The sequence below is a fragment of the Laccaria bicolor genome, genomic scaffold, assembly GCF_000143565.1.
Source record: "Laccaria bicolor S238N-H82 LACBIscaffold_48 genomic scaffold, whole genome shotgun sequence".
Classification (NCBI taxonomy): domain Eukaryota; kingdom Fungi; phylum Basidiomycota; class Agaricomycetes; order Agaricales; family Hydnangiaceae; genus Laccaria; species Laccaria bicolor.
In genome coordinates this window covers 65,245-88,644 of record NW_001889919.1, presented here as the reverse complement: position 1 = coordinate 88,644, position 23,400 = coordinate 65,245, and the positions used below count along the sequence as shown (strand labels likewise).

General features: G+C 46.3%; 8 protein-coding genes across 8 annotated transcripts; 5 read left to right on the top strand and 3 right to left on the bottom strand.

Annotated features, from left to right (window-relative positions):
- Positions 1-14: 14 nt before the first annotated feature.
- On the bottom strand, positions 15-1,154 carry LACBIDRAFT_333169 (uncharacterized protein; the record flags this gene model as incomplete). Its single annotated transcript, XM_001887763.1, has 7 exons — positions 15-34; positions 295-372; positions 490-538; positions 590-647; positions 792-971; positions 1,069-1,088; positions 1,137-1,154. 7 exons carry the CDS (start codon positions 1,152-1,154, stop codon positions 15-17), a joined length of 423 nt encoding a protein of 140 aa, XP_001887798.1.
- A 224-nt stretch (positions 1,155-1,378) lies between these two features.
- LACBIDRAFT_310801 (uncharacterized protein) lies at positions 1,379-1,632 on the top strand (the record flags this gene model as incomplete). The annotated part of the gene is made up of 2 exons (XM_001887828.1): positions 1,379-1,555; positions 1,609-1,632. 2 exons carry the CDS (start codon positions 1,379-1,381, stop codon positions 1,630-1,632), a joined length of 201 nt encoding a protein of 66 aa, XP_001887863.1.
- An 86-nt stretch (positions 1,633-1,718) lies between these two features.
- On the top strand, positions 1,719-2,723 carry LACBIDRAFT_310800 (uncharacterized protein; the record flags this gene model as incomplete). Its single annotated transcript, XM_001887827.1, has 4 exons — positions 1,719-1,798; positions 1,851-1,891; positions 1,947-2,110; positions 2,166-2,723. 4 exons carry the CDS (start codon positions 1,719-1,721, stop codon positions 2,721-2,723), a joined length of 843 nt encoding a protein of 280 aa, XP_001887862.1.
- Positions 2,724-3,674: 951 nt separating this feature from the next.
- On the bottom strand, positions 3,675-6,079 carry LACBIDRAFT_186220 (uncharacterized protein; the record flags this gene model as incomplete). Its single annotated transcript, XM_001887762.1, has 15 exons — positions 3,675-3,880; positions 3,934-3,986; positions 4,045-4,176; positions 4,263-4,388; positions 4,446-4,491; positions 4,547-4,613; positions 4,667-4,737; positions 4,794-4,865; positions 4,921-5,003; positions 5,052-5,151; positions 5,199-5,254; positions 5,306-5,398; positions 5,449-5,484; positions 5,535-5,710; positions 5,761-6,079. The coding sequence occupies 15 exons, from the start codon at positions 6,077-6,079 to the stop codon at positions 3,838-3,840; spliced, it is 1,473 nt and encodes a 490-aa protein (XP_001887797.1). The 3' UTR covers positions 3,675-3,837.
- Positions 6,080-6,608: 529 nt separating this feature from the next.
- Positions 6,609-7,738, top strand: LACBIDRAFT_239890 (uncharacterized protein; the record flags this gene model as incomplete). The annotated part of the gene is made up of 7 exons (XM_001887826.1): positions 6,609-6,837; positions 6,887-7,059; positions 7,157-7,241; positions 7,295-7,348; positions 7,400-7,423; positions 7,481-7,624; positions 7,680-7,738. The coding sequence occupies 7 exons, from the start codon at positions 6,609-6,611 to the stop codon at positions 7,736-7,738; spliced, it is 768 nt and encodes a 255-aa protein (XP_001887861.1).
- Positions 7,739-9,021: 1,283 nt separating this feature from the next.
- LACBIDRAFT_310797 (uncharacterized protein) lies at positions 9,022-10,091 on the top strand (the record flags this gene model as incomplete). The annotated part of the gene is made up of 2 exons (XM_001887825.1): positions 9,022-9,311; positions 9,359-10,091. The coding sequence occupies 2 exons, from the start codon at positions 9,022-9,024 to the stop codon at positions 10,089-10,091; spliced, it is 1,023 nt and encodes a 340-aa protein (XP_001887860.1).
- Positions 10,092-10,254: 163 nt separating this feature from the next.
- LACBIDRAFT_310796 (uncharacterized protein) lies at positions 10,255-11,291 on the bottom strand. Its single transcript, XM_001887761.1, has 3 exons — positions 11,051-11,291; positions 10,868-10,995; positions 10,255-10,814 (listed from the first exon to the last, which is right to left on the bottom strand). The coding sequence occupies exons 1-3, from the start codon at positions 11,179-11,181 to the stop codon at positions 10,432-10,434; spliced, it is 642 nt and encodes a 213-aa protein (XP_001887796.1). The 5' UTR covers positions 11,182-11,291; the 3' UTR covers positions 10,255-10,431.
- A 1,495-nt stretch (positions 11,292-12,786) lies between these two features.
- LACBIDRAFT_239844 (uncharacterized protein) lies at positions 12,787-22,961 on the top strand (the record flags this gene model as incomplete). Its single annotated transcript, XM_001887824.1, has 7 exons — positions 12,787-13,017; positions 13,064-13,566; positions 13,618-13,757; positions 17,007-17,107; positions 20,755-21,015; positions 21,064-21,195; positions 22,521-22,961. The coding sequence occupies 7 exons, from the start codon at positions 12,787-12,789 to the stop codon at positions 22,959-22,961; spliced, it is 1,809 nt and encodes a 602-aa protein (XP_001887859.1).
- Between the last annotated feature and the right edge of the window lie 439 nt (positions 22,962-23,400).

Here is a 23,400-nt window from a genome sequence, read left to right as displayed (position 1 = left end):
TGTTTTAATCTCTTTCAATCCTTTTCAAAACTGTCTGTACGACCGTCATGTTAGACCGTTGAGTAGTTTATATTTCAAATGACTAGGTAAAACATGGGGGTACAGAATTAATTGAAAGGGAAAGTAGGGGAAACAAAATGGTAGAAGAGCCGTGTTTGGAGTACACATCTCCGCTCCAATCTTGCGCTACGCAAAATGCCCAGACTTCAAGACACGTGTACTCGGATAATATCTCCGACTAACACTGTGAGGTGCCCTGTACGGAGCTGTTCTAATAAAGCTCCAAGAGCGCACAATCATGAACGACGAGGAGACTGCTTAAATAGTGACGTGGTAGTCTCAGGTTCCCGCTCGTACCCTCGTCTGCAGGTGCTAAATTTCTGAATGTCAAGGATAAAAAAATTAGGTTTGAAGGGTAAGAACGTTCTCAAACGTACACACCGGTTGCGACAGCTGACCACTTATCTCCCAAAAAAGTTTCACGCTCACATGCGACGACTCGGAGTTGAGAGGCGTTTGCGAGATGTACGCCGAAAACCTAAAAACAACGTGCATGAGATAATTTTGTTCCTGCAGAGCAATTACTTACCAATCGCCATAGATTGTCCTTGACAACAAAATCCCCACTGATTTGCAAAGTGCTGGACCTGGAGAGTAGAATTTATGGTGAAATATGGCAGACACATTGAATTAGATACGAAGCGCATGCATTTTCGGAGTAGCTGGAAAAGTCATGGTGATGCCAAGAGTGGAGTCGTGACTAGCTATCCAGTCATTTGGGATTTACATACCACAGGTGGAGGGGGAAAGATTCATATCCCAGAAAATTTGAAGTTGGTACATAAGCAGAATTAGCGAGGGCAAGAATTTGAGTAGTGAGGGGGAGGAGGAATGGGGGGAAAAGCTGAGCTGCAGAAAATCGAACACACAAAGTTTGATAGCTCCGGATTTTTGATTCGAGGTGCGTGTCCCTAGAATATTCTCCCGATCACTCTATTCCTGGAATGTTGGCTGCAAGGTCCCCGCGCATTGTTTGTCGGCTGGATACATCCGACAATACTTACTCACACTGAACTTTGTTGATTTTCCTTGGCACCCAGAGGTATAAGTAGATTCGGAAATATGTGAATGCTCACCCTTCCCCTTGCCGCCATTATGCCTCTACGCTGCCCGCCTCTCATCTGCTGCTTGGCCATTTATTGTTACACTTTTACTCATCACCATCCAGTCAGAGGTTGTTGTTGACGACGTTCACGTATCCCGCTCTGGTGGGTCAATTTTTGTTTGTTCTTCCCCAGGTTGACTAACAATTCCATTTTAGGCCAAACAGCTATGCTTTCCTCCACCACCTCTGCACTTGTCATCTCAGCCATTATGCATGCCTAGGTCATGCAAATCAATTCGGTCTGTGATCCTTCACTTCTATTTGCTAATGAAGCCTCATAACAATGTATTGCCTCCCATAGAACTCGAAGTGACTAAGTTTGGCGATGGGCACAATTTCAATTTGATTTTTGGTGTTCCGGGGATTGCTGTCATGAGGAAATCTTCTCATGTAAGTTTTATGTTTGTTCTTACTGTCCTGAACCCTCGTTTACCTTGCCACAGGCTTTGTGTAAATCTGTTCTTTGATTTTCGACGTCCGCGCGGCGCGGACTGCTATTGTTCCTCCAACCTTACCTCTGGATTGGCCTGACACGACGTATCGCTTTCTGGAAATGTGGTTCCGCCGCTGTGTCTTTCAAATACCATTCAAACTCGATATTTCGACGTCCGGCAATCGCTACATGATGCTATGGCATTTTCTTTTTACAATACATCCCCTCACTGCTTAAATTCGATTTTTCGAGTTCCGGCAATCACCCTCACCCTACCCACCTTCCTAGGCATGGTAAGCTTGTTCCCACACCCTCTCTTTGTTCTGCTTTTCTCATATCACCTTCAAGATTCACTCTTGCAATTATTTTTTGATTTTTATAAGTCCGGCCATCACTACGTGGCAGCACATAGTGCTGCTTGTCATTTTCTTGGTGTAACTCCACCCCACGGCTCAAATTTGTTTTTTCAAGTTCCGGCAATCGCCCTCCCACTACCCACCTTTGAAGACATTGTAAGCTTTTTCCTACACCCATCTTTTGTTTGTCTTTTCTGATATCACCTTCAAGAACCACTCTTGCACTTATTTTCAAAGTCTGGCCATTGTTACGTGGCAGCACATAGTGCTGCGTTTCATTTCCTTTGTGTCACTCCACCCCACCGCTGAAATTCGATTTTTCACGTTCTGGCAATCACCCTCCTGCTACGACTCCCCATTGGTCATGCATCACACAGTGCTCAAATCGCAGGCACCACTCTCGCCTCCCCCCACGCAACCTATGTCGACCCTGGCCTTGCCACCAACCGATGCTTTTCATGACGTCACGCATGCCACGTCGTCATCATCATCATCCTCATGTCTCTCTCCCATTTTATCTGTGCAGGGCCTCTCTCCTATATTATCTGCCACAGACTCGCTGGATGGCACCGATACCACATCATCATCTTCATACCAATCCACCTTGTGCCTGAAGTCTGAAGGCGTAGACCCTCTACTCTCGCCTCTCTCTCCAGAGTGGGACAGCAACAGTATTTCCCACATGCAACCCACTGAGTCTCTGGAGCATTCTTATCTCTTACGTGATACCCCATCTATGTTGACGTCATCACCCCTATCATCAGTGTGAAATTGCAGGGCCCTCGTACCACACGTTCCTGCCCCTCCTTGACATACCCAATGGGGCTGATCCATACCCCATGCAATCCCCAGATATTTGGGATGATCCCAGTCCAGAATCGATGCAAGTCGATCACGACTATATCAGCACAAAAGCTGGAGAATCGAGTACTGCAATCTCACCTCTTTCCACACCATCCATTTCTCCATCAATGCCTCCACCAATTCTTGACGAAATCAACTCCGATCTTGTCTTTCGCAAACCGTGGATAGGTTACTTCCAACACCCTAATTCCCCGTCAATACCACATCTCCCCTCTATATATGATGAAGACATGAAGCTCAGCTCTCCCTCTTCCCCTTCGATGCAGTCATTCACCCTTCTACCCACCGACGACAACGCTATGAGCATCTTGCCATCATGTCTGGGCCTTCCCGTCCTCTCACTGCCTGGCACAGACACAGATGATGATCTCCTATCAGAGGAGCTAGGTCCCTCCAGACCTACATTCACCCCCAACTCATTCTTTGTCCCCGCGATGCTTTCGCCAACCTCTTGAAGTTTGTTACTTCTTGACGACCCGAATGACGTACCACTACCACGCTCCGAGTCCCCGTCCCCCGAAAACTTCCACTTGGATCCAGCCTTGTTGGCGGAGTATCCGGACCCTGATTTGCAGAAATTACATGAATTTGCCCAGACCGCATCACTGACCCTCGTCTAGGCCTTTTCTGAGAGTAAATAGTACCCCTTCACGTCGGTAGTCAGTAAAATATGTCACGCCGAACCACGTCTGGCCGTTGCATGAAAATTGCAATGGCCAGACATTTTTAATTGAAATGAGCTCCCTGCGGGGAGGCGAAACTATGATTGGACATTATAAAAAAGTTGAAAAAAGTTGAACTTATGCTTCAATTTTCGCTTGGTTTGACTTTTTTCCGACAGCATGGCCACTCCCATCCAGCCAACTTCCCTGTTATTGGGGTCACAAGAAACACACACAAACTACTTCTTCTCTTCTACCCTCACAGTACCACTCCCAGAAACTCCACTTCACATGCGCTGTCAACGACCTCAGCATGTACACGCAGAGTGACAATATCCATAGTTCCAATCTGTATTGTTACTTCGCCCCAGCAAGCCGCGTTACATACTCAACCAACGCCCTATAAACCAACAATTAATCCAGGTTCAACTAAGCATCCAAACCAAGTCTCACCTGACAGGCCGACCAGTCATACCCTTTTCTTGGTACGGCGTGGGCCTCGTAGCCTGGCAAAGCGAAGACGTGAGCACATATTTGAGTAACGAAGATGAAGAAGAAACGAACCTCCATGGATCCAGCAATATCTATGTGCGCCCATTTCATCTCTGGTTCTTTACCTTCTTCGGGGCTGGCGCCCTCAGCGAAGGCTTTAAGGAACAGCGCGGCTGTGCATGAGCCTGCGGGTCTACCTCCGGTCTGAAAAGTGGAGGTAGTTATTAGTTGATGGAAGGGATGGGATGAGGCGAGGGGAGATGAAGCGGGAGGTGTCAAAGAGAACGCACATTTTGCAAATCGGCATTACTGGAGTAAATCTGCGGGCCGAAATCTTCATCCAACGGCATGCGCCAGAATCTATCGTACTCGACCTCACCCGCAGCGTGGAGCTCGTTCCAGAGTTCATCTGAAGTCTATAATATGATTCACGTCATATCACCATAAGGAGGAAAAGGTAAAAATGAACGGACAGAGAATACGCCGGAGTACACCTCGCCAACAGCAATGACCATGGCTCTAAGAAGAAGCATGAATTCAACATGGCGGTGATGGAGGAGGGGGTAGAGCTCACCCCGTGAGAGTGGCCACATCAATAAGTGTATGAGGTTTATACTCGGTTGCCGTGTAGTAGATCGCATCTACCGAATCAGTCACGTCTTTGTGCAATCGAGGGGTCAAGGAGGAGACGTACCAGCAAGAACCAACCGCCCCTCGGCGTCCGTGTTATCCACTTCTACCGATTTACCATTCATGGCGTAAAAGCTATGGGTACATTATCGTAAACAACAATGAAGGAGGATGGGATGTAGAGGGCGCACATATCACCGGGCTTGGTAGCGCTGGGTCCGGGCATGTTCTCTGTCAAAGGAGTAGTGACGACGAGGTTGACACTGAAGAGAAAGAGTTAGAGACAATTCGGAGAAAGCTGGAAGGGAAATACAGTACGGTAGCTGCAATTTGGCGATGGCCCATGCGGCCGAGACGACGGCCGCCGCGCCTCCCATATCTCCACGCATAAGTTTCATACCCTAACCAAGATGAGTCGCGAAATGGTAGGAATCAAGGGGTCGACGTACAGCTCCAGGCTTCAAGCTGATGCCTCCCGAATCAAACGTGATACCCTTTCCGACAAAGGCCAGTGGTGGGGCATTTTTGTCTGGGGCGCCTTTGTAGTGACTGGTGGATGTAAGTACGGCATAGGGGAAAGCAAGAAGTGGACATACATCTCGAGGAATTTTGCAGGCTCTGAGGTGCCTTGTGTCACGGAAAGAAAAACGTTCTGAAAGAACGATGAGATCAAGCAGGTTTATCAGGTCCAGATGAGGGTTACCATGTTTTTTTCAGCGGCCCAAGCTTCGTCTCGGATGATGATCTCGACGTTCGGAATGTCAGCAAAGTTTTCCTTCGCCCGGTTGGTAAACTCCTAGAGCGAATGTCAGAACCTCACGTCACACCTCATGAGGAGATACGAACCGTTGGCGTAAGAATGTTAGCTGGGAGTTCCGTGAGCTGCAATAGCATGGGTAAACTACATAGTATGCCGTGTAATGAGTACGCACTGTACGAGCGAGGTTCTGGGCCTGAGCAAAAATAACGCCTCGATCCCATTCCGTGGATGTTTGAAGAGGCGCGAAGCTAAGCTTCGGAGGGATGGGTTGTGTGAGGTTGGGGTTGAATCGTGATGGCGGAGAGGTCTTCAGGGTGAAGCTGTACAGAGCCAGATGTGCGGCGACAGCTAAATTAGTCGATCAGAGAAATGGTCATGCAGGTGCAAGGTGAACTGACCAGCTGCGTGAGGGTCTGCAGACTCATCCACGGTGACATCCTTGACGCCTTCCAACTCCTTCAACGCCTTCACGGCATTTCCAACAGACTTCCTGACCAATTCCCTCTTGGCGTCAGCACTCTTCTCCGCGAAGCCACTGCCCAAAGACGAGACAGTCGTGACCTTGCCCTGTGGGGTATTGTAGAACGTCCGCGTCGTCCCCACTTTTGATGGCTTGTCTCCCTGAGGAGTGGAGTTCCAGAGCTCTGCAACATCAGTTCCAGGCGCAATCTGGACGGGTGTCTTGAGGTCGTATGGAACGATGAATGCAGAAGACATTGTACGATGGGATATCCGATAAGAAGATGGTGGCAACAGTCGGGTGACCGTTCGGAACATGGAATGAGATGAAGTCGAACCCTAACCCTATCATTATCCCCTTCGCTATTCTGTGGCTTGAATGAAATCTTACAAACATTCTCTCATCGTCGTTCTCTCATCGTCGTATACGCATAATCTGCGCTTATGTCCGCCACATTGCCCCTTGTGCTACAGATAGGCTGCGCAGCTTGTATGCATCTTCTGAACCAATCCGTTCAATGTCACAAGCAACCTTGGAAGACGAGCAATTCTTGTAACATGACACATCATGCTATTTTCTTTGTCAATTCTGAGCTTTGTCCCTGCCCGACTGTGCCCTTGTTTCACTTTCAGTGCTATGGATGATAAACCTCAGACCCCCAATAGGAGCTGATTCAGCTATGTCCACCGGAGATGACTCGGCCATGTCCACCAGGATGATTCAGCCGCATCCTTATATGCGACCGAATTTTAGCCCACTCGCCACCAAACTACACGCCTTTCAACTATGTCTACTGTCCTCGCTGGTCCACCAGGTGAATGTTGCGCCAAAGGCTTCAAGCATTCTGGCGAACCAGCCGGAACGACTGTAACCATTGCAGATCTGCGAACCTATCTCTCTGATCCCCCGCACGTCCAGTCGGAGGGCCCCAAGAAAGTCATCCTGTTCTTCTCGGATATCTTTGGGCCTTACTTCTTGAACAATCAACTCTTACAAGACTACTACGCGTCGCAAGGTATGTAGCGCGTGATAATCTATCGTTTCTAGTTCCTCATGGATGTCAGGGTTTCATGTTTTGGGTGTTGATTACTTCTTCGGCGATGCTGTCCATCTGCACACCGAGCCGGGATTTGAATTATGGCCCTGGATCGATAAATGCTTCGTCAAGGCGAAGGAGGTGACCCCGAAGTGGATCGATGCCGTCATAGACAAATATGGTACGCTACTCTTACTCTTCGTTCGTATTCTTGGAATTCAGACGTTTTATTTACTTTAGGCCCTGACGCGAAGTACTATGCCGCCGGTCAGTCGTGACTACCATTGATAGCGTTCAGGTTAACGCTTCCATATACATTATAGGCTATTGTTTTGGTGCGCCGTTTACTATGGAACTGGCTGCCGGCGATAGGATTGCCGCTGGTGAGCCCGCATTCCATGAAATCCCCAGCTAATGTCGCTTAATACCTAAACAGCCGCTTTCGTCCACCCTGCATACCTAACGGACGACCACTTCAAGAAACTTAAGAGTACGTGCATATTTTCCCCTTGATGTCTCCGTGCTTACACATATCTCTTAGAGCCTCTCTTACTGTCTCTGGCGGGTTGGTGCCGGTCCATCTTTTAATTCATCCTCCTAACGCCCACAATTCCGCCAACAGAAATTGACCCAACTTTCCCCACCGAATCTCGCCGGCGCGCAGAAGATATTTTAAACGAAGTCAAAGCAACCTATCATGTCCAACTATTTGGTGGTGTGGAACATGGATTCGCAACGCGAGGTGATCCTTCAGTCGAGGTCATTCGTAAGTCCACCTTTTTGCTTGATAGAAACCGACTAAATATATTGTGCTGTTCTAGGCTGGTCCAAGGAAGAATCCGCTCGTGGGATCGCTGGTTGGTTTAACAGGTTCACCTGAATGGTCCACCTGAATAAGAATACTGGCTACGTTACACACTAGAAGCATTTTTTTTCTTTGTTGCCAGTTGACACTTGCAAGTCAATGATCCGCATGATTTTATTTGTTGTCACAGGTTGTATATTTGATTTCCATGATTCCACTTTCTCAGCACGCGGATGACGTCGCATGAGGCAGAATCAGCGTATAACTGACTGGGTAGGTCGTGGAGCATGTGAGGAGTATCTACTGCACACTGCGTGACCGCTCTGGAGTAATAGGAATTCCCTGCGCCACGAAAGATAGTGCTAGTCTCGACACCAGCCGTAACTTTGGCAATTTTTTGGATTCAACACTACATTCCCTTACTCGGATTAACCACTACCATCGGAGACTGCGTTCGAGTCTAGCACACAAGGGGCAAACAGCTTTCGTCACCAGGTAAAGAGGTGGTAAACAGTAGATAACTATGTTAAATCATTTATTCCACACTTGCAGAAAAAATGAGCAGTTAGATAAAATTATAATTTCCTCACTTCAGAAATGAGTGATAAAAGTAAAATGTTGTTGCTGGAGTAGGAAGATGAGGGTTAGCCACAGCAAAAATGACGAGGCAACAATTTAATGTCATTGAAAGCTCATTCTGACATGCGGGAACAGGAACAAAGAATTTACATATTTGCCAAGCAACGAGGTGATCTGGCCCGCATAGGAATGTCTAATTCCCTGGCAATTAGTTAAATTCTTTGTTCCAATTCCTCATGTCAGGAACAGGCTTTCAATGACATTAACTTGTCGCCTCATCTTTGTTGCTGTGGCAAAACAGGGTTGATCTTTATCTTCCTACTCTGGCAACAACATTTTCTTTCTATCAACCATTCCTGCAAAGATAATGAGCAAGAAAATTTGAATTTTATTTACAAATAAAGGCGCACAAAGTAAAATTTAGATATGGTCTACGGTTATGCAGTTAGCTGTAACTGATCATTTTTCAACAAATGTGGAATAAAAATTTTGACATAGTTATTTACTATTTATCACCTCTTTACCTGGCAACGAAAGCCGTTTGCCCCTTGTGGCACACTCTAATAGCGCATTTTTTGCGCGTCGGGATTATACCACGTGACAGCGTGTCAATCATGATAACGACCAGGCTCCAGCGCTTACTCTACTCGTAATCTACCAACGCCGTTCAAACCCGCTCAATCGTTTGCTTCTCCCTCACGGTATTAGGGCGGATTAAGGTAATTGCGAGACTCCAGCTCTAAATACACTCATTGCACCTGATTTCAGCACTGAGCACAATGGACGGATCTGATCAAGGCAGGCCCCTTCCGAAACCCACATCTTGCTCTGAACCTATCCAACGTCCGCCCGGCCTTTGGTTTGACGATGGAAATAATGTTATCCAAGCCGGGAACTACCAATTTCGTATTCACCGCAGCATTCTCTCCGCTAGATCACCGATTTTACGAAGGGTGTTTTCAGAACCTACTCCGGAGGGAACAGAGAGTATTGAAGGTTGTCCTGTGACGCATCTCCAAAGTCACGGCGAAGATGTAAAGAATTTTCTTATGGCCATTTACGATCCTGCGTGAGTATCTCGGATTCATGTTCGATCCGGTTAATTAACCCGAGAAGTTTTTTTGAACCTCCTCCAAAGGATGTTCCAGTCGACGTCGTATTGAGCGTCGCACTACTCAGCCATAAATATGAAGTACAACACCTTCGTCACCGTTCGATCCTCCACATAGAGAGGAACTACCCCATGGACATGGACGCGTTTATATTTCGTTGGCGGGGCGCTCGTGCTGGGCAAGGTCCATGGTTTCTTGGTTTAGAAACGCTGCTCAACATCATCGTTACTGCCACCTACATCAACGCTTTATGGGTACTCCCCGCCGTATATTACCACTGTTCCAACGTGACGCCGTCTCATACGTTGCGCGACACTTCGTCCTGGAACAGTTCTCAGCGTGCGATCGTTCTACGAAACGTCTTGGCGGGGACAATAAACCTTGAGATAATGGATGTGACATACGATGACTTACTGGGAACAGCCCCCTGTCCAGAATGTCTTCATCGGGAAAAATGTGCCTTGGACAAACTTGCCAGAGCGCAAGAGGGCAGACTTTCAATCACCCAGAGGAAACCAGCAGGCAGGAAAGCTCACACCTTGGCATATTGGTGGAACAGGAAGTGGTTGAAGGAGGTGTATTGTAAAGGGCTGTGCACCCCCTGCAGTTCGGCTTGCATGAGTGCGTATGAATCTGCTCGGGGTGATTATTGGGATAGGATACCATCGGCATTTAATCTTCCCAGTTGGAAGGAGTTGAAATCGCTCAGGGAGACTGACCTGCAATTGAATGGTTGAAAGATATTCAGGCTGGTGGCAATCCCGACGCGAAAGGATTTTTTCAGGGAGGAGTGTCAAGTATTTACCTAAATCAATGTATTTTTTTCCTAATTTCTATCACCTCGTCGCTTTCCAAAGGTTCCATGCAGGTTAATAAGAAATAGACTGTTTCCTGATGTGCAAGATGCGACACGACCGAATTAAATAGAGAGGAGAACATGTCCAAGCAAATGCTAGTATGAGATAGAAATGTGCGGTGCATGAGCGTATGTCGCTTTTAAAGCTCATACACACCAAAAAAAGAGGAGTGAGGGAGCCTGCCACCACCTCCGATAATCAAACGAGGTCCATTGCACAATCACAAACTCCAGGCTCCCATAACGACCCCAACCGTACCCATAATAAATCCCCAACAAAGCTCTCCCTTCATCGCTCCTGACGACGGGGGCGGTCGATAAATAGTAGCGACTACGACGGTCGTGCTTGAACCGCTTTCCGAGACCGAGGTTGGCAGAAAATTCGCTGGGACGCTGAGTGTCGTTCCGGCTTGTGTATTAGACGCTGTCACTGTAACTGTGCTGGGCGCGGGCGAGCCGGTGATCGATGTCGATATTGATGTTTGGGGGGCTGTGGATGTAAGCGTAGGGCCAGAGGAAGGGGTGTTGGAGTTGGAAGAAGTTGTCAAAGGGGAGGGGGGTGTGGACGAGGATTTGGTAATCGACGTTGAACCTGGAGGAGAGGCTTGTCGTGTGTGGGTAGTTTGCGGGCAACGGGGATGGAACGGGATAACGTACCCGCTGCGCACAGCTCGCCCAATATACCTACTGTTGAACTCAAGTCCTCTGGTGGACACGTACCCTGTGCACAGTTTAAGCTGGACGAGACGAAATTCGCTTTACTGCACAAGCATTTTGCGTCGTTACTAGGTAGGATCTAGATTGGTACAAGTTGAAGTGGAAAGGCATAGAAAAACATACACGGAGCATCCTAAGCTGGTGGCAGTCGTATTCACACACTGCATTCCGCATGGCGGAAGCGAGGATATTCCCTGCCCATGGACCAGTGGAAGAACGAGGAGGATGTTGAAGAGAAAGAGTGGCAATTGCATCGTTCACCGTGGACAAACGGATGGGAATGAGCAGGGTCGGGGGTGGAGACGGGACGAGACGAACTTAGAAGAACTTTGAAAGAATGACAGGATCAGAGAGGTTAGAGAATGTGTTACCGAGGGTGGCGCATGATATTATTGGCGCTGTGGGCAACGAGGAAGATCGCAAATTTGACAAGCCCGATTTCGGGTATACCCGCCGATCAAATTTGCCAGCGTTAGGCTTAGGGTTAGGGTTCTGCCCATCGAGTCACGGCGATGTTCTAACTTCTAACTTCCAGATAAAATTACTCTGTGCACAGAAAATCGCATTTTTGCAAGAATTATATAAGTACTTGCAGTAGTATAAAAGGGAAATTGTGGAGAAAAAGGGGCACAGCGGTAGAAGACAGTCACGTGTCGTTGCAATTCGGCACGGCCCCGTAAAAATCTGGATTACTGCCCTTTGCATATATGATTGAACGTTTGTATTTTTTCTCACTATTTGTCCTGGCCAAATATGATGACAAATGTTGCCAAATTAAGCCGACAGACGAAGGTCTCGTCCATCTCTGGCTCTCGCCCTCTGCAAAGATCTGAGAGACGACGTGGTGAAGTGGCCTCAGGGTTATGGGTATTCTTACACAAAGCTTGATGAGTTTTTAGGCTATTGATCTGGTACATTAGCAGTAGCTTGAGTAGCTATACTTATGGTCAATCTACTGATCCATAAGCATCCCTTTACAATGTTTTATAATAAATACCCCAGGAGGCTGAGAATACAAATATCTCGTATTTCTTGACAGTTTTGCAGAGCTAGCAACCCAGTATCTACCTGAATGAGGTCTGGGCAAATTTAAAGAGGATTGGGGAAAAGATTCTCATGAATGAAGGCAGGGATAAATATTCTTGTCACTTAATTATATTTTAAGAATGACAGAGCTTTTTTCAATGTTGTTCATGGCCAGAAGGTGTTGAGAGAGCTTGTGGATGGTATACTTAAGTATTCTCAGAACATTGTTCCCTACCAATTTGGCAAAATTTGTCATCATATTTGGCCAGGACAAATAGTGAGAAAAAATTCGAGTGTTCAATCATATACAGCCGTTTGCATAATTCCGTGAACACCGAAAATTCTTTTTCTGGGTGTGACGTGACTAGTCACCTGATTAAGCACAGCTTTACCTTGCTCTTTTCAAAAGTTCAGACGGTCCTGCACCTCGTTCTTTCGCGTTTCGACTGGCGGAAATGTATTTAAAATATCCCTCCTCAATTATGGAAGGTATACTGGTCCTTTTTGTCAAAGGATTAGTTATACTTTACCATGTTCTCAGCCTTGGTGCATGACTTTTCATACATGCCTGATAAAACAGTGCACCAGGTCTTTATTTAACCCCTCTCCAATGTACAAAGCAACCATAAGTATGTAGCTCCAGATCGTCAGGTAGCGAAGGTGTCATGAATGTAACTCTTCACGCCATTGGCACCGTTATCAAAGCACGGGAAAATGACTTTTTTGGGCAGGTAAGTCACGTCACGCCCAAAAAAAGAATTTTCGGTGTTCACGGAATTATGCAAACGGCTGTATGCAAAGGGCAGTATTCCTTCCTTTACTTACACCTACCAATGGTTTCAAACAGTGATATCCCAGGACTCGACCAGCCTCTAAATTATGAATCCGAATCCACTTGTCTCTTTCCCAACCTTCTGAACAACGATAAGGGTCATGCCCACCTCGAGTATTCCCCTTACGAGGAACTTCCCCCGACTATTGAATTGCCTCTCACGACCCTTCGCGAATTTACGATGTTGCATATTATGAACGGAGTCACTGATAAGCCCAACTGGAATATCAAGGTTTGCATTTTCATGTTGTTTTGTTTTAATATACTGATAATGCCAGATCTTTGATGATGAGATCCGAGCGAAGTGGAAGGCTAAGGCATTGGCTGCACCTGGAAAAGATGTTATGGAAAGCATGGCTGAGTGGTGCATGGAGGAGCTGAAATACAAGGCCAGCCGTTTCGACAAGACGGAAGGTGGCGCGATAAAGGTGTACAATGGTGATGTCATGAAATCGGATACTGCTGTATCTCAAACGATCATGGAGGAACTGCAAGCTGCTGTCAGTCCTCTTGAAGATGTTCCAGAATGGGAGAAGGACTGGCATCCCAGATCAGATGAGAAAGTTCTGAATTTGGTCCACCCAAGCTTGTTCCCCGTTGTTTATGGACGGACGAGGGCTCTTGGGAAGGGTAAAGGGTTCGCGACATTGGAGAATTGTATTGCGAGGTGTGGCGAAGGCAACGTGTTAGAAAAGCAGAAGGCTCCAGATAAGAGGTACAGCGCAGATTTTCAATGGTTGCCTTGCGAAGTGGACATTTCGGAAGGTAATGGGCAGGCAAGGTGAGACCTCCTTTATTCTATTCATACATAACGGATCTCTGATGATTATAGAATTACAAGTTACATCAACAATCTCCATCCAAAGAAACATAAAGACCTTTACCACATCATTGACAAGATCATCACTGCTTCGATTCCCCTGTGGAACAAAACTCTCGCGCCACTGGCTCATCTCTGGTACCACAAAAACTGTGCCGAGGATATCCTCGACAGGTACATGTATCAACCCAACGGGGAGTTGTCAGACAAACGTGCTGTGATCTTATGTATCCCCTACATCGGCAGTTTAACATTTTACTTTTTTTGGCTTGTGCAAGTGGCTACAAGTGGGAAAACATAGAAAAGCGACAAGACAAAAAGCCCAGTCCAATTTCTCGAAAAGCTGAATTTCTCACTTCTACCAAAAAGTTAAAAAAGTGAAAAAAAGCTGAGAAAAAGTCAAAGACGTCGAAAGAGAAACCAAATGGAAATAATGTAAATTAGTATAACAAGCCGATTCAATTCACAATATACTACGCATTTTTTTCCGGCTATGTCGCAAATTACCTGGTGTGATTTTGGCTATAGAACAGAAGAATTAGTAATGTAAGTGAAAAGAAGAGACATATTAATGGTACCTCTTGATAATACTTTTCACTCAATCCTTCACATGGTCCCAAATTGACAGTGACAGCTGTGTGAAGAAAGAATGGGTATTAACAAACACCCGGAGCTGGGAGGCAGCCAGCCACAACAGCACAGCGCCTACTAGTGACAAATGTGAAAAGGGGTTGGAAAAGAATAGAGAGTGATGAGATTAACGTGCTTACCATATGCAATGGGAAGTTCCCAGCCCCCAAGTTAGCCCATGAGGAGATACCTCAAGGCAGGATGGAATCAAGATGGAGCATGGAGCAACGTTCACAGACGTTGACGTGGAAGTTGGGAAAGCTGGGTGTGACGGATCACTTGTTCAACTTGGTCGGAGTCTGAAACGAGTGATGGTGACATGTCAACACGTCTTGGCCCTCCTTCCTCTTCCTTTCCATCATAGGACCCCAGTCAATAGCAGAAACGGTCTGGTCCTGATCCGGACAAAAAATTTGGATTTTTGCAAATCGGCCGGGAGCCAGTCCGGACAGAAAGTGACCAAACGTTGAAACTAGCCAGAACCCCAGCCCGGACAGGATTGCTCAGGGCACATACACCCTCAGGCAGCAATCCGGACAGAAGGTCTCTTAGCTGAGTCGTGAAGCGCACGATATGGCGTGTGCCACTCTTCCCTGAGAATGGGTGTTCGATCCTTGCACTAAACATTTTGTGCACTGTCCTTACTTTTCACGTGTTTTTGTAGTTGTTAAACTTATGCTCAATAAGCCCGGATAGCCTGTCAGCCATTCCAGGAACCTCATGGACTTTGTAGATAGATCGAGAATACTGATTCTTGTCTGTTGAAGCTCTGGGGGCGTCTCTGGACTCTTTGCACCTACCTGGGCCGATTTTTATGCCCTGGAATGGATAGATCTGCAAATCCAGATGAATTTTTGCCGAAAAACCCCCAGATCCACCAACCCAGACAAATTTACAAAATTTGAGGTAGGCCGGGTACAATCCGGACAGAAACTGCGAAATGGCGTCCGGACAAAACCCCCATTTTCGGGATCAGACCGTTTCTGCTATTGACCGGGGTCCTTCCATCATGCGTGCCGACTTCAGATTGTATCCTGCTGCTGGCCGCCGCCTGAGGATGCTGCTTCATGCAGAACTTTGTTTATATTCTAGATGCTGGCTGCTGAGGCCAAGCTCGCCATGGGCTCAAACTTGGCTCAAACTGACAGCTGATCTGCTGAACCACAGGTCGTCGTTGTACATAAATGCGATATGTAGCTCATATATACACCAGAAAGGGGTCCTAGGAGAAAGACACAGTTGGAGGGGTTAATGTAGAGTGTAGTTTTCCTCATTTCTCGGTTTGTTACATTTTCGGTAACGTAGCTTCTGAGATTTTTGACTTCTTTGCTTGTGGCAAGCAGAAAAGCTGCTAAAAGCAGAGAAGTAAATTGTTATCTTGCTGATGTACTACTGTGTGGAGTACGATCCAGATCCGGAACGTGCCCCCGAAACAGAGGGCCCTCAATGACTTGAAGGCGAAGATGACCAGTGGTCAGCGTCATATAGGGATTGACGGAATCAATGGATTGAGGATACGAAGAAAGTCGTATTGCCTGAGCCGGGGGTGTTTCGGCCACTTGAGGAGCCTCCCCCCTTTGACTTGAGAAAGGATTTTGCAGCGAATGGGTTGCAGATTATTGTTAAATTGGCGAATATTGAGCTTACTCCTGAAAAGCCCGAATATGGGGGAGGGACTTGGCACGTTGAAGGTCAACTGGTGCGTTGTACCTTCCATGGTCCCTATCCTCAATGTCTGAGCTCTCAACGGTCTTGTAGAATGAACATATTTGCGCAACAGCGCTTTACTATTACTCGTCGTCAAACATCACACCCTCATCTCTTGTGTTTTGCCAACACACCGGCGACTCATCAGGAAAAGGTGATTTCTCCGATAGATCGCTGGTTTGATCTGTAGCCATATGCACATAATGTAGGCCCTGTACCTTATCAGGGCACAACATGTAACCACATTGGTCATCATAGCATGCCCTGTTATTTTGATAGTGCCGAGAGCTAATTGAGGACACAATATCTTATTGGTCGGATGGATAGTTACAGCCCAGATCTATGCTGGCTATCAATGCTATGACTTACTCTGGGTTACTACAGTTCAATTAGTGACTAGTAACATTTGAGGACTGCAAATCTATCCATATCAATGTAAGAGTTTGAGTGTAAAAGTGCCTCGCACATCAAGCGTCACTTTGTTGTCAATATGGGTAGACCTGAGTAAATGACCATCATAGTAACTCAACAAAAGGCCACCCTTCGTTGTCGATTGTCTCCTTCGCATACACTCGTTATCCGTCCGTGCAGAAACTCCTCTATACGCCCCGCAGCCAGCCAGCTGTCATTTCTCGTTGTCGTCAACAGCGTCGTCAAGAGGCATTGCGCACCGACTATGCTGTTTGATGAAGGTTAGTGAACATTTGTGATTCTGGTGTTTATGGTGTGTACTTCCACGTTTCAGCAAAAGGCCGCCACACGGCCAGCGGACTACACCATCGTAGCTTCGAGCAGTGAATCTTTTTGAACACTTGTCAAGTGGAGGACGAGGGTGGTGCGAAGCGCTGCTTGGAGTTCTATTATAACATGAAGTGGGTGATTCACGGTTGACGTACCTTGACCGATTAGCGTGTCCTGGCTCCGTTTATCGTCTTTCGAACCATATCCTCCCACTTCCTGAGAGCACTAACGGTGCCCATTATTCCACTCTTCATCGCCCACCGAAACGCTCGTTGGATTGTATCTGTGCAACACCAACAAGAGCACGGTCTTCTCCTTGCGAGTGACGACGATCAAATGCGACCGAGGATCTTGCGACATGCAGAGTAGGTTTCCCAGCTGTTGTGTATGGGTTTGTTGGCTTGGTGAAGTGCGAACACTCGGAGTCAGTCGAGGGAGATGAGACCAGGTGTGCCATGGTAGTTGAAGCTGTGAAGGATGAATGCACGATACCCAACGCGACGTATGTGCGTACTCACATTTTTTAGAAGACCACGCATCCGCGTAGTCTAGACTCTATCCATCCATTCCCCACACTCCTGCGTCCTCCGAACATGTTTACGCCTTAGATTGCAAGTCGAGTCTTCGTGCATGCGTTATCGGTTTGTTGTAGCCTTAGGTATTGAACATGGTATTAAAACGAAATCTAAGAACTCTGTGGTTTGTAGTAGCCTGAGATTCATCGACAATATATTAGCTGCTGGTGTAGTGGTAACTATCGATAACTAATGAAAGGAAGGTAAAATCATAAGCCCTGGAGTTCGAATCCCACTCAATGCAGACATTAGAAAAGTATACACTTCAAAATAAGACTATAATTGTAGACACATCACAACACGCCATACGGACCTGCGGTTGTTTCCTGATACAGTCCAAAGAGTGAGCCGTTTCTGCTTCTACTTTTCTCAAGCTACCAAGAGAGATCACATACATAGAACTATGTACAACTACAGGAATTTCAGTATATCAAACTACACGATATTTGTACATCAGTAATTGAGCATTTCAGTTTCCAGAGGTTTCTCAACCCAGGCAACCTCTGAAAACCGCAGAAAACCCGAAAACTTGGAGACTGAGAAACCTATGTCCCTTTTTCAGGAAACCTCATGGGGTGATACTTCAGGTGCAAAAAGCTAGGAAACCTGTCACAGTATATATATAATATGAAGTACAATCTATATACATGATATATCATACTACATACGTGTGTAATAAGATATGGGTACCAGGTGCTTATATATGTACCCTGAGGCTGCGCACAGACCATGTGGTCATGTTTGTGTTCAAATCCAGTTGGACAACAAACAATTTCAACAATAGCAAACAACGTTGAAAACAATTCGACAACAACCACTTCCACCATCAACGTTCAACGTTCAACATCCACCCACCTTCCCTCGAAGCATCGCCTGATTACGATTTCGCCCACCCACCACATCGACACTCTAAGCCCCCTGCAAACCGCTGCTCACAGGGTGGCAATGGTGTCTGTTCTTGGCCACAACAACCAGCAGCCGGATGCCCAATGAACAAACAGTGGCCGCTGGAGGCAGATGCGAGGCAACAATGATGGTGACAATGTACGATGTTGTCATTGTCTAGGCTCTTCCTCTGTGCCAATCCAGGTAAGCCTACATAAGTACTCCTCCCCATTCTCCTGTCTGACTCTGAATCCAGGTGCCACGTCGCTGTCAGCAACATGGCAACCAAATGGCGAACGACCAATGTCATTGTCGTTCATTGTCATCAGACCGACAACGCACAACTCGACAAACGACAGCGGCGGATCACGACCTCCTCATCAATCCGGTTGTGGACCTTGTATTCTTTGGTGTTGGTTGGGATCAGTTGCCCTTCTTTGGGGAACACTAGGAACTACTACCACCTGGAATCTACGTACTTGTAAACAAGCTATTATTAATGGAAAAATAGTTCTACACTGTAGATAGTTTTTAGGATTCTCAGGATTCCTGGTTTCTGGTTTCCTAGTTTCCAGAAACCTAGAAACCAGAGGAAACCACTGAAAACCCAGAATCTATTTTTCCATCTTACTGATGTAGTGATATGTATTTGTCAGCACCGCTACCACGAGCTATATTTCAGGGGGCTCTTGATGGTGCTACCAACGCTATCACGTCTACATACCCCAATATTGCAAGTCCATTTTTTCCTGATGCTTCATGCGCGGCCAGATCGTGTACAGACAAGAACAGCACGAATGGTTCCCTAACGTTTTCGGGTTAGAACAATATGGGCCAACATTCCAAAACGTTGGGGGTGTAGATATGCGCGAAGGCCAACTGTTGACCTTCCCCAACATTTTGCAGCATCAAGTTCAACCATTCGAGCTTGAAGATCGAACAAAGCCAGGTCACAGGAAAATTCTCGCGCTCTTCTTGGTCAATCCGAATATCAAGATTATCAGCTCTGCAAATGTGCCGTGTCAGAGAAAGGATTGGTGGAGGGAGGAAATTGGGTGTCAGGGTGGAATTGATGTGTGGCTTCCAAGGGAATTGGGAGATTTGGTTTTTGAAGAAGTGGAGGGCTTTCCAATTGGGATGGAGAAGGCGAAGAAGATGAGATTGAAGCTTATGAAGAAGAGGAAGGCATTTGTTCTGAGGGAAACGAAAGTTTTTGAGGAGGAGACGTTTTCGCTTTGTGAGCATTAACTTTAGGGTGGTTTTTTTGCTGCAACAAATTATACTGCGGATTGAAAATTCAGGGGATGTTTTGTTCTAATCTTCAATGATGGTGACAATTTACTTTGTAATTTCGAGAGTACAATGATGAAACGGACCGAAAGAAGAGAAAAAACATGTGAAGACCCGGAGCCTTCGGGTTGAACTGCTATCAGTGCTACATAGTCTCCATGTCAGAACTCTCGTTTTCGCAAGCCTGTCTCTGCAAGATAAGATAAGATAATGAATTTGAAGGCACCACTCAGCTTCATCTCTGAAACTTTGAAGCATTATAAGTTACAGATCTTCAGGATGAACTAATGATATATCAAAGACGCGAATGCGAAGCTTGTGAGTTTTCTGATGTACCCTTGGAATTGCAATTGAATTGTAATCGATCGCGCCCAAGGGGGTTCAAGAATTTAAAAAAAGTAGCTGGGGTCGAATTTTTTTGTAAGGCCCTGTGTGCTTGACCTACCTACCTACGTAATCAGGCACATGCCTATATATGGAAATATGACATCATCATCATGATCGCTCTGATCCTCTAAGGCTTTGCATACCCAATTTCGTGGGGCTATCTCCAATGCAACACATTGTAGGTGGTACTAAAAAATAAGTGAGTGTAGTGATTAACTTGTACAAGACTGATACTCACCTGTTGAGTCTCACATCCAACCATTTTACCAAGCCATTGCATCCTGAGTGCAATACCACACCACACAGGCATCCGTTTAGAGTGTCTGATGTGTCGAAAGCATCAAGATGATTCAAGTTTTGAAATCAGGTCACACAGCATACCCATTGGTGTCAAGAACTGGTCTCTAACTGTTTTGTCAGTAAATTGTGATTGATTAAAACATTAGACAAAAATTTGATGAAGATTAGACTGTGAAAAACAATTTTGAAGCCAGAAATTGGGCTGGATATAATGAAATATAATAACCAGTCAAGATAATGTACTATACAATGATATTCTAGATGCAGGAATACTGTAAATCACCTTGTAAAACCAATTTAGGACTATCTTGTAGAGGGTTCCAAAAATCTTTTTTTCGGCCTATGGCCGACCTACCTACCCAACCCCCAGTCCAGCATTTAGATCCCTGAACCCCCTTGACATTAATAATCTCCCCCCCGAAAAAAATAAAGAGCTCTATGGAATCATCGAAAAAATTATTACTGCTTCCATCCCTCTCTGGAACGCCACCCTGGCGCCTCTAGCCCACCTCTGGTATCACAAACACCAACCCCAAGACCTTCACCCGGGTTACCCAGATGGACGTGATGTGATCTTCCGGACCCCTTACTACAAGGTGAAGTATGATCCCCAGAAAACGCCCCTGAAATGGAGGGCCCGCAACGACTGGAAGGAGAAGAGGAACGGTATTCACAGTCGTATTGGAATAGGAGGGAGCGGTGGATCGAGGCTACAAGGAAGGTCGTGCTTCCTGAGCCAAATGTTTTTCGGCCTCTTCAGGAGCCCCCGCCCTTTGATTTGAGGGAGGAGTTTGGGATCTGGGGGTTGCAAGTAATTGTCAAATTGGCGAATATTGAGCTAACACCGGAAAAGCCTGAATATGCTGGAGGAATGTGGCACGTTGAAGGTCAAATGGTGAGTTTAAATTATTTGTTTTATACTCGGGGTGTTAAAAAAAATCAGAATGAACGTATCTGTGCAACAGTGCTTTACTATTACTCATCCTCGAACATCACTCCATCATCCCTCGCATTTCGCCAACACACTGGCGACGGGCACAGGAAAATCTGTGTGCCATCTGCGGACACAGGTTGCGTGCCAGTTGCGAACCGAAAAGAAGTATCTGCGGTCACTTGCATGCAGACCAATCCAGTTGCGTGCACATTAGACCTAGTGAGCCGAGTATCTGCGAGCATCAGCGCACCTTGTGAGATTTCATATTTCTTGAGATTTCTTCAATGAGCACCATAATTATCCTTCTAGTTTATGTAACGTATCTGAATCTCTCTGATTCTTTCTGACTTGTTGGTTCGTACCTATAGGTCTGTACTAAGACCATTTTTATGCTGAAATGTACAAGTAACGCAGTGTCTGAGGCTATGACTAGTTAGCCACCAGCTTCTTACCATTATTTTCCTTCTTTATCAGACGTGATTGTGGTCGATTTTTTTCCAGAGACTTCGGGACTCAATAGCCAATGTCTGCCATTGGCGAGTGATGGAGTCTCACCAGACTCGCTCTCTTCTTCCCATCCCAACTTGATTCCACACCAAACGAGGGACATTAGCGAAAACCAACTTTGGAAATCGACGAAAATCTCTCATTATACTTCCCCAGAAAACCAGGATTCCGGTGTTTCCCCCAATTTCCTCAATTAGACCGGTTTCAGCGGATTTGAAGGAAATTCTTGGGACATTCATAATGTATTTCACTGTCATTTCCCTCACATTTACAATGTATTTCAATGACATTTCCCTCACATTCACTAATTTTGGAACCATTTCATTCATGGGATTCATAAATTATACTGGCGACATATATTGCTCTACGAAATGACCAAGATGTCCTGCATCCAATCAGCATTCCACCTGCAATACACTTGCATTCAGCTTGCGGTACACTTGAGATACATCTGCGACACACCTGCGACACATTTAAGATACACTTGCGAGAGTTAGTATCCATTGCGAGACTTGCGTACACTTGCGTGCAACTTGCGCATCACTTGCGATACACCTGCGAGACCAATGCGAGACACACTTGCGAGAATCTGCGCACAAAATGGATGTTTGCGAGCCACCTGCGGTCAACTTGCGAGTAGGCATGAGTAAATAAGAACTAAAACTCTTGTGTAGAAAATTGAACACTGTATTCCAGACTCGTATCGCATAGCAGTGGCCACATTTTAAGTTCTCAAGTGAAGATTACATTTCTTTAGTTTAAATTTACTAAGTACTATGTTGTAGTAGACTATCTATCTGCGTGACACCTGCGATACCTGCGATCCTTTTTGATTATCTGCGAGACACTTGCGGTCACCTGCGAACGGGTGGTCCGCAAGTGACCGCAAGTGGCACGCAGATTTCTATATGCCCACTGGCGACTTCACGAGCTGCAAAATCATGTATCGTCAAGACCAGCACGATTGGCTTCCCGCAGTATTCGGGTGCACCCAGAACGGGCCAACGTTCCAGAATGTCGGGAGCGTAGATACGCGCGAAGGCCGACTGTTGACGTTTCCCAATGTTTTGCAACATCAGGTGCAACCATTCGAGCTCGTGGATCGGACGAAGCCAGGGCACAGGAAAATCCTTGCGCTTTTCTTGGTCGATCCAAATATCAAGATTATCAGCTCAGCGAATGTACCATGTCAACGCAAGGATTGGTGGAGGGAGGAGATCGCGCACGGGGGTGTGTTTGACAAGTTGCTTCCGAGGGAGCTGAGAGATCTGATATTTCAGGGGGTGGAGGAGTTCCCAATTGGGGTGGAGGAGGCGAAGGAGATCAGACTCAAGCTTATGGAAGAAAGAAAAGCCTTTGTTTTAGACAAGGCTAATGATTTCGAGGTTTTCTCTTTGTGAGCATTGATTTCGGAAAGAGCGGCGCAGGATAGTTAGTGCACAGTTGTGATTTTTTAGATCATTCTTAACCTGTCATAATAAAATGGTGTGTTGATCTGCAGTGCGAGTAAGCAAGGGAAGGGCGCATTCTATCAGAAAAGGCATCGGTTTGCGCGTCTATCATCATTATCCAATTCAAAGTGAAGACCGTTTGAACGATACCACACACTACCAATGGTTGATCTCCACCCAAATCTTCTGGCCCTTAATAGCCTCTATAGGATGCGAATCATCGCCCTCAACGCGAACGATAACCGCCCCACTACAATCTGGCGGAGGAAGGCAGGCACACGCGTATTTCAGGCTGACCTTTCCCCTTTTCCGACCGGTACTTGTCGTGGAAGCTTTTCTGTGTTGATTGGGTAGGTAAGTATGATCAGTGGTAGAGTAAAAATAGAAC

What these genes read in the sequence shown, in the direction of transcription:
- LACBIDRAFT_310796 (XM_001887761.1), bottom strand. Translation starts at nt 11,181, where the DNA reads ATGCAATTGCCACTCTTTCTCTTCAACATCCTCCTCGTTCTTCCACTG. An exon ending in ACCAGCTTAGGATGCTCCGT is followed by an intron (nt 10,996 to 11,050) that starts GTATGTTTTTCT and finishes GATCCTACCTAG; the next exon opens with TAACGACGCAAAATGCTTGT. An exon ending in GGGCGAGCTGTGCGCAGCGG is followed by an intron (nt 10,815 to 10,867) that starts GTACGTTATCCC and finishes ACACACGACAAG; the next exon opens with CCTCTCCTCCAGGTTCAACG.